General features: G+C 37.9%; 2 protein-coding genes across 2 annotated transcripts; both read right to left on the reverse strand.

Moving 5' to 3' along the window:
• Positions 1 to 892: 892 nt before the first annotated feature.
• LOC140769069 (cytochrome P450 736A117-like) lies at positions 893 to 2,334 on the reverse strand. The gene is made up of 2 exons (XM_073109617.1): positions 1,907 to 2,334; positions 893 to 1,727 (listed from the first exon to the last, which is right to left on the reverse strand). The coding sequence occupies exons 1-2, from the start codon at positions 2,324 to 2,326 to the stop codon at positions 1,104 to 1,106; spliced, it is 1,044 nt and encodes a 347-aa protein (XP_072965718.1). The 5' UTR covers positions 2,327 to 2,334; the 3' UTR covers positions 893 to 1,103.
• A 3,649-nt stretch (positions 2,335 to 5,983) lies between these two features.
• On the reverse strand, positions 5,984 to 8,238 carry LOC140768802 (cytochrome P450 736A117-like). Its single transcript, XM_073109221.1, has 2 exons — positions 6,841 to 8,238; positions 5,984 to 6,748 (listed from the first exon to the last, which is right to left on the reverse strand). The coding sequence occupies exons 1-2, from the start codon at positions 7,789 to 7,791 to the stop codon at positions 6,125 to 6,127; spliced, it is 1,575 nt and encodes a 524-aa protein (XP_072965322.1). The 5' UTR covers positions 7,792 to 8,238; the 3' UTR covers positions 5,984 to 6,124.
• Between the last annotated feature and the right edge of the window lie 1,384 nt (positions 8,239 to 9,622).

The raw sequence follows: 9,622 nt of genomic DNA on the forward strand, positions 1-9,622 counted from the left end.
TTGGTGGGAAAGAGAGCTCCTTTCCAACATGGCTGGACTACAGTTTCAATGTACAAGAGAACGTAGACTCCATTACCTCAGTTAATAGCTTATAATTAATCCTAATGGTAAGAAATCTTCAAAGTAAATGGGGTCTAAATAAGTAGGAAGAGTTGACTTAATTTTCTGAGTGGACGAGTCACGAACGAAGCCGCTGGATTCTACTTCATTCTCTATCTGATTGACCTCTTTTATAAGAGATAAAAAAAAAAGAGTTATTAACTTAAAATGTACCTCTTTTAGAATAAAAGAAAATGTGCTTTTAGAGTAATTGGATAGAGCATCAAACTATCAAAGTCGTAATTAAATAAAATAATTTATCAACAGCATCCTAACTTTTAAGGCTTTTTTTAACTAAAGAAATTCTGCCACGTGATGGTGGAATTATAAGCCATCGGAAAATCGAACATCCGTGCTGGAACGGCACCTTAATTCGCTTCGCAAAATGGTCATTCTTCGATCTTCTACGTAATAAAACCCATTACATTTCGTATGGAATTAACAACCAAATAATATTTGTGACTGTACCTACTACTGCTAATTTGTCACGGCAAAGCAATAGACAAACGATACGTTAACATCCTGCAAAGCTTTCAGTTTGACAAATCCTGCACAAAATGAATGGCTTCTTTCACTCGACCTTCCGCTTGAAACTGCCAACTTATTTCTTCGCCAACTTGTTTGGTCTGTGCGTCATCTTTTTTTAATATAAAAATAACCGTGCGCCCCCCCCCCCCGCCACTTCCCTTTAAATCCTTCTCTCTTTATCTCCATCTAACAATCATCTAATTAGTTCGTTGCTGATTTTTTAAGCGATTATTCAACGGAGGGAAGACGAAAGAAAAAAAGAAGATGAATAAGATAAAAGTAATTTAAATATTTATAAATTATTTTATATATTATAATATAATATATTTTTTTACTGATAGAGTAAATGTAAAGCTTGCGGATATCTCAGACATGTTTAGTAGTAAAGGAGCCTGAGCCGATCCGGCTCATGTATTTGGAGGATTTAGGTATATGCTCAGGATTTGCTTGAGGGTGGGGGGTAGCTGCTTTGATAACTAATTATTAAAAGGTTTAGCCACCAGGGTGAGCATAGGCTTGATGTGTGGTGCCATTCCACTAAACTGATTGTTGGTATCCAGTGTGTCTCCTTTCCTTCCATCAGGCAATTCCCAATTAAAATTAAACAGCAAGTTAGCAAGCGCTAGCTCGACCACCTTCTCCGCGAAATTCATCCCGGGGCAGCCTCTGCGGCCGGACCCAAACGGTATGAAGTGGAAGTCCTGTCCCTTGTAATCAATAGGACTATCCACGAACCTCTGAGGCCAGAATTCTTCAGGCCTCTCCCAGTAGTTTGGGTCCCTTGCAATGGCCCATGCGTTGATCAAAACTCTAGTGTTGGCAGGAACATTATAGCCTAGCAATTTGGTGTCCTCAATTGATTGCATTGGAAGCAGTAATGGGACTGGTGTGTGCAGCCTGAGACTCTCCTTGATCACGGCCTTCAAGTAGGTCATTTTGTTTAAGTGCTCCTCGGTGATCGCCTTTGTCGTATCGCATCCACTCAGTACTCTTCTTACTTCCTCTTGTACTCTTCTCATTTCTTCCGGATGTTTGATGAGCTCCACCATCGCCCATTCCATCGTAGAGTATGATGTATCAGTTCCTGCGGTGTGCACGTCCTGCCAAACATGCATGCATGCATGCAATAGTTATATATTAATTAGCTCCCTGAAAGCCAATTCATTTGATGCATGCGTTATCGAAATTAGATAATTAAACTGATCAGGTTCTTTCATTTTATATAAAATTATTAAGCTGATGGATCTAGAACAATTAAACTAGAGACTTAATTAATTACCAGGAGGATTGCTTTGATATCGTCGATGCTTAAGGTGACGGTAGCTTCTTTATCCTTCGCGTTGATGGATAGCAGAACGTCGACGAAGTCATCAGTATTCTCCGCTCGATCATCGGATCCATATTTCTCCGCGCGGGCAATATGGTCCTTTACCACTTTATTAAGGAAATTATCCAATTCTTTGGAACACTTATCCACCCTCTTATCCAACCCGCTCACCCAATCTATCCAACCCAACCACGGGTTGAGTTCCCCCATATAAATAATCTCCAACAGGTACCCAATCTCCCTGAACAAGCTATGGGTTCTGTTTCCATGTTCCTCCTCGGAGAATTTGCACCCGAACGTCGCTCGACATACGATATCATTCGTAAGGGAGATCAACAACTCGCTCAGATTTACCGAACCGGCTGTGGACATTGACTGGCGTATCCTCTCCATCAACAGGGCCACCTCCTCTTCCCTCACCGGGCTAAAGGCCTTCACTCTTTTAGGGTTTAGCATGTGTAGCACCGTTATGCGCCGCGTCTGCCTCCAGTACTCCTCGTAGGGAGAGAACGCCACCGTAATAGTAAAGGCAGCTAATATTCTTTTTTATTGTAATTTTGAAGCCAATGTATGCCATTTAATTTCTTGATTCTTTTATTTAAGCACATATCCTTATGACTGGGTGGGTTAGTTAGTTAGTTAGTTTTTTCCTTTTCTTTTCAATTCTATGAAGCTTGCACTGTTTTAATTTACTACTGCATGTTTGTGCTCTCTTTGTAAAACATTAAAAATATGAAGGATAATTGCGCAGCTTGTAATCATACATGGTTGTGTGACTTGCAGGCGAGACCTTTGCTTACTCCAGGTCGTGAAGATGGCAAGTGGGGTTCCCTCATCGATCCACGTTTGAAAACCTATAACGACGAACAGATGGAACGCATGATAGCTTGCGCAGCTGCTTGCCTCCGTCACCTCGCACCTCAACGTCCAATGATGAGTAAGGTACTCTCTTTATGTTTAGTTATCAGAATTCTTCCATGGCAAAATGCGGAATTATTACCTTTCACTCTTCAAAGACTAGGGGAAACTTTGCCATTACAACTTTAAAAAATAATAATAATAATAATAACCTCTTTTCTTTTGCTTTTTATAAAGTATGTTATTCTGTCGTGTGTATATACTAAGTGCAATAATGCACGAAGGACCAACTTTTTCTTTTTTCATTGCTCATAAACAGTCCATGATACTTCCGGAGATCTAAAGAAAATTATTCTTTATATTTATCAATTAAATTGACTCAAAACTATTCTGAGTTAATATTACATAAAAAGAACATTCTATTTTTTTTTAAATTCTTTTGACTTTAAAATCTAATTATGCACTTATTTTACCTTACCTACAACAATTTATGCAAGGATATTAAGGTTGTCTTTTTATCTATTATTACTTTTACTCACTATACAGTAAACAGATAGTTAAGAAAACCTATGACAATGTATCTTTTTGGCAGTTTAACTAGAATGCAGGGGTTGAATGATAATAGTACGGTGTGAATTGATATAAAAATAAAATCTAAAGCGTTCTTGTTAAAAAAATAATTTTACTTAAACTCTTTATATATCATGTTACGAATTGACTAGAGTCGATCCATAACAAGGGTTGTAGCCTTCGATTAAAGTGAATAATAGTAGATGAAGATGGAGAGAAAGATGAAAGGGCGGCGATGGTGGTCATGAAGAGAGATTAATTTATTTTAACTTTTAAGTTATCTTACTCTTACTCATAAAATAAACTTAGGGCTACAAATAAATTGTAATGTTTGGATGATTAAACAAATGAGCTCAACCCCTCGTATATAGATTTATAGAACTCAAATTCAAACTTATCTTAAAGATTTATATGACTTAATTAAACATGTCTTAAGATAGTGGTTAGTGGGCTGTTAGTTTAAAATAAAATCCTACTAACCAATTCAATTTTTACGCATATTTATTATATTTAAAATAAGATAAATGATTTAATACTAACAAAAAGGATCATTGCTTCTATTGATTTGATACAAATAGATAATATTAATTTCTCTTTTCTAATCTAGCCGTTAAAATTGTATAATTTTTTTTTAAATTTAATCAAAGGTGCCGGTTAATATGAACCAAAGTACTGACCATTCTTTTGATTTGGAAGACAAACGAAGCATTTTTAATTTGGTTAATTATATTTTTACCTACGAATATTTATGTCTAAAATAATTTTACTCCTATATAATATTTTATATTAAACTAGTTCCTAAATAAAATGAGACTGTTAGATTTTTCATTGTACTAACCGACAGATCTAGCACTCTCATCCTCCTTGCTATCTTTTTTTTTTATTGTTTTTTTTCCTTACTTTTACATGTTACTTAAATGAAGTTCTCAAGTGGATTTTGATAAATCACTCCGTCACTGATGTGCTTGAATTCCCTATCTAGGGGCTCTCCTTTGTTGAGAGTTTTATTTTTAAAACTCATACTGATAAATCTGTAGTGTGGCCGCGGTTAGCTTATTTCAAGAGTATTACTCTATCTCATTTTTTTTATTATGACTGAGTGCTTGATATTTTATTTTTATTATTGTAAGGTCTGTAATGTAGCCAAATGAGAGGCTTGTTCTTAGGATTTTTATCCTATTTCTCTTTTCACCGTTCGTATCAAGTTGTAATTGTTTGATTGAATTAATAATATAATCAATTTTTCTTTAAAAAAAATTATATAAAGTACTAAAATGATTCTTTATATCAAATATAACAAATAAGTAAAATTATCAAATTATCCAAATTACCTTTCTTACTAATCAGTTTGCCTAATAAGTATAAAGAAGCATTTTCGCAATTTAGACAGAGCTACGTTAAGTTTGACGAAAAATCTAACCGTCTTACTTTAGTCTAGACCGCGAGTTAGCATAAAAAATTATACAAATATAAAATAATTTTAGATACAAGTAGAAGCGGATAAACTATATTTAACTATTTTTTTATTCCTCTCTCATAGATGGTCCACTTTTTATAAAAATAATGAATGATAAATTACTTTACTACTCTATTAGCTGGTTAGTGGAAGTCGACGCTCTCCTTAGTCTCATATTTTACAAATAGTTAGGTATATATAGTCTTAATTTGTAAAATATTGAAACAAATCAAATCAAAAAAGAATTCCATATATTTAAGATGAAAATAAACACCTTATATTTTAATTTTGTTATAAATAAAACCACTTCATATATAATAAATGTCGGTAAAACTATGATATAATATCATTCTATCTAAAATTAATAGCATTTATTTTTAATTGTCGACTCAATTTTATTATCTTTAAGTTTTTATCAGTATATTGAAAATACCTGTAATTACGTGTGGCATATATAATTTTTTTTTCAATATTTGTAAATACAGTAAAGCCAAGATATTATGCTATTTTATTTTAAATTAGTGGCACATAAAAAAAAATCACTTAAATAATAAGTTTGACATCAGTGAGCAGTAAATATTGGCCAAACTTACAATTAATGATATTTGTCTGACTAAAAGAATAGTAAATGTCATATACGACGATTCACTACACTTGGCCGCTAGTATCATGATGGCACGCGTCCAAACGTAGTTATTAACGAATGGCATCAAGTGGAATATTAAATTGGATCAACGACTATCGACTTACCTTTTAGCATCGATCGTTCTCTTTCCTTATCATACGAGTTTGAACTTTAAGGCATCTCCATAGAAAAATTTCTTTAGAAAAAGAGAAAAAGGTTTCTACGGCACCTCTTCCAGTGTTTACAATTACAGCCACGTACGATACTTGACAAATGCCGTCCACATCACCGTTCCTTCGTCTCAAACTTCGCATGGAATTATATACCAAGATAATTACATCTCAAGTACTTTTAGCAAAGTTTCTTCGTCCAAATTAACCTTTAAAATTTCACCGCACCGTAATAAAGAAGTATAATACTTCACTAAAGGCTAATTAGTCATAGAAATTATTTTTCGAGTTACTATAGTTAACTCTTTTGCATGATATTAGGTATTTGAGGAGAGAGAGAGAATCTGAAACAAATCTATTCTCAGTTTGCAAATCTAAATAAAACCAAAACGTTTCCTCCATGCAAAAGAGCAAGAAGTAAAAACTTTTATTCCTTACAAGCATGTATGTATATAATCAGTACATGCCAATCTAGAGGGTAGCTTAGATAACTAATTATTAAAAGGTTTAGCCACCAAAGTGAGCTTAGGCTTGATGTGTGGTGCTAGTCCACTAAACATACTGTTGGTATCCAGTGTCTCTCCTTTCCTTCCATCAGGCAATTCCCAATTAAAATGAAACAGCAAGTTAGCAAGCGTAAGCTCGACCACCTTCACCGCGAAATTTATCCCGGGGCAGCCTCTGCGGCCGGACCCAAATGGTATGAACTGGAAGTCCTGTCCCTTGTAATCAATAGGACTATCCACGAACCTCTGAGGCCAGAATTCTTCAGGCCTCTCCCAGTAGTTTGGGTCCCTTGCAATGGCCCATGCGTTGATCAAAACTCTAGTGTTGGCAGGAACATTATAGCCTAGTAATTTGGTGGCTCGAATTGAGTGCTTAGGAAGCAGTAATGGGACTGGTGTGTGCAGCCTGAGACTCTCCTTGATCACGGCCTTCAAGTAGGTCATTTTGTCTAAGTACTCCTCGGCGATCCCCTCTGTCGTATCGCATTCACTCAGTACTCTTCTTACTTCCTCTTGTACTCTTCTCATTTCTTCCGGGTGTTTGATGAGCTCCACCATCGTCCATTCCATCGTAGAGTATGATGTATCAGTTCCTGCGATGTTCATGTCCTGCCAAACATGCATGCATGCAATACTTATATATTAATTAGCCCTCTTATGGATGGATCTAGAACAATTAATCTGGAGACTTAATTAATTACCAAGATGATTGCTTTAATATCGCTGATGCTGAAGTTGACGGTAGTTTCTTTATCCTTCGCGTCGATGGATAAAAGAACGTCGAGGAAGTCCTCGGTATTCTCCGCTCGATCATCGGATCCATATTTCTCCGCGCGGGCAATATGGTCCTTTACCACTTTATTAAGGAAATTATCCAATTCTTTGGAACACTTATCCACCCTCTTATCCAACCCTCTCACCCAATCTATCCAACCCAACCACGGGTTGAGTTCCCCCATATAAATAATCTCCAACAGGTAGCCAAGCTCCCTGAATAACTTATGAGTTCTGTTTCCGTGTGCCTCCTCGGAGAATTTGAGCCCGAACGCCGCACGACATACGATATCATTCGTAAGGGAGATCAACAACTCGCTCAGATTAACCGAACCGGCGGTGGACATCGACCCGCGTATCCTCTCCATCAACAGCGCCACCTCCTCTGCCCTCACTGGGCTAAAGGCCTGCACCCTTTTAGGATTTAGCATGTGTAACACAGTTACCCGTCGCGCCTGCCTCCAGTACTCTCCGTAGGGAGCGAACACCACCTCCCGGGAGTTGTAGAAGATCCGGTCAGTGATGCGCGACGGCGGCCTACTGGCGAAGTTGGTGTCTTGAGCTTTCATGACCTCTTGGGCTGCCTTTGCCGATGAGATTATTAGAGTAGGTAACCGGCCAATGTGGAGGAGCATGACAGGTCCGTACTTGTGGGATAGCGATTGCAACGAGACGTGAGGGAACGTCCCGAGCTGGTGGAGGTTCCCGATGAGCGGTAGGCCTGGCGGAGAAGGAGGAAGAGGTAATTTGTTACCGTTTCTTGAAACTACGGCTTTGTTGTTTTGGTAGTACAAGAAATAGCAGATGAGGAGGAGAGGGAGAGTGAGGAGGAAGGGGGAAGAGGTGAGCCATTGGAGTAAGTGAGCAAATGGAGGCATTGTCGTGAGAGCTTGCTTAATCTTAGCAAGTATACGTTGGGGAAAACTACTTATGGTTTTTGCCACTAAGAGCTCCTACATATTTATAACTAGGAAGGAGCAGTGATGAGCGTTAGTGAATAGGTAAGACTAACGCACTAACAGAGCCTCTGTGGAAGAAGAGGTGCCCTTGATCTACCGGCACCCCGTTTCTGCAAGAAGACGTGGTATCATGGGGTACCCTTTACAAACCAATCGGTCTGAGAGAATTTTCCTTCTTGTTTACTTTTAATCATTACGAAACTTCCTAATTGATTAGCGGCACATAACCATCCAGACTGTATGATACTCCTTGATTTTTTTTATTTTTATTTTTTTTTGTAACCACATTTCCAACGTTTGCTAGCTATGTTTTAGCATTGTAACAGTATAAAAAGTAAAGTGAAATATTATATGTACACCATGGATATGGATAGATCGATGTGTTACAATTTCTTTGCCTTAATCTCAAAGTCAAAGATAAATCCGTCTCCATGGCTGAAGAAGAAGAAGAAGAAGAAGAAGAAGAAGAAGAAGAAGAAGAAGAAGAAGAAGAAGAACCGAATTTCTTGTCATGGCTGGACTAAAGTTCCAATGTACAAGAGAACGTAGACTCCATTACCTTAGTTAATAGTGTTAAAAATTGTCTCAAATTCAGTTTCAGCAAAAAATTCAGCATGGATCAGCATTTTTGTGCCGCCCGTTCAAACAGGCCCTGGAGGGCGTTCGAACGCGGGCTCCAGACAGAGAGCAGTCTATGATGCAGGCATTCGAACGTCCCCAGCCGAGTTCGAACGTGAGTCAACCCGAGAGCAAATTTTCTGCAGGCGTTCGAACGGCCCTAGCCGCGTTCGAACGCGGACCAACCCGAGAGCAGCTGTTTCTGCAAGCGTTCGAACGGGCCCTTCCTATGTTCGAACGCCCCTTGAGTTATGCTGTATTGACATTAGGCGCTTTCAAACGTGACACTGAAAATCCCCACATCTGAACCTAACTATAAATACTAAAGTGGGTTTTTTAGGGTTGGTAGTTGGAAGAACATTAATGAGGGTTGAGCCACTATTGTAATGAGAGTGATTAGAATTGTTAAACTCTTTGTAAGTGAGGGATTTGCATAGTAAAAAAGATTGCTCCGCCCGTGGACGTAGGCATATCATCGAACCACGTAAATCTTATCTCTCTCTCTCTCTATTGTCTCTATTGTTGTCATTGTTAGTGTTTGCTTACAGTAGGGTGTTAATCCGTGATTAGAACTTGCTTAGGACCTTTCTATCACCATTAACATCTCTTTAAAGTTTGTCTAAGCATTGTATTTGTTTCTCTTTCACTATTCCCATTTGGGCTACTTGAGGGTGAAGGTCTTGCTTTCGCTACCTTCACCCAATTGGGTCATTTGCACCACAAATTGGTATCAGAGCCATTGGTTTCAAACCTAGGCTATTGAATTTGGGAATAGTGAGGATTTGAAGAAATTTTAGCAAAATGAAGGAATCATCCAAATCGGGCAAACTTATCTCAAATGCAAAGTTTGAAGTTGAGAAGTTTGATGGCACCAACAACTTTGGAATGTGGCAATGTGAAGTTATGGATGTGTTGTTCCAACAAGAATTAGACATCACATTGAAGGAGAAGCCCGAAAATATATCCAAGAAGGACTGGGAGAAAATGAACCGGCAAGCTTGCAATTCTATTCGGCTTTGTCTAGTAAATGACCAAAAGTACTTTGTGATGAGGGAGAATTCGGCAAAAGGCTTGTGGAAGAAATTGGAGGACAAATACATGACCAAAAGCATTGAGAACCGGTTCTATTTGA

Source organism: Typha angustifolia, chromosome 10, assembly GCF_048772165.1.
Source record: "Typha angustifolia cultivar Huaian chromosome 10, ASM4877216v1, whole genome shotgun sequence".
NCBI classification, from domain to species: domain Eukaryota; kingdom Viridiplantae; phylum Streptophyta; class Magnoliopsida; order Poales; family Typhaceae; genus Typha; species Typha angustifolia.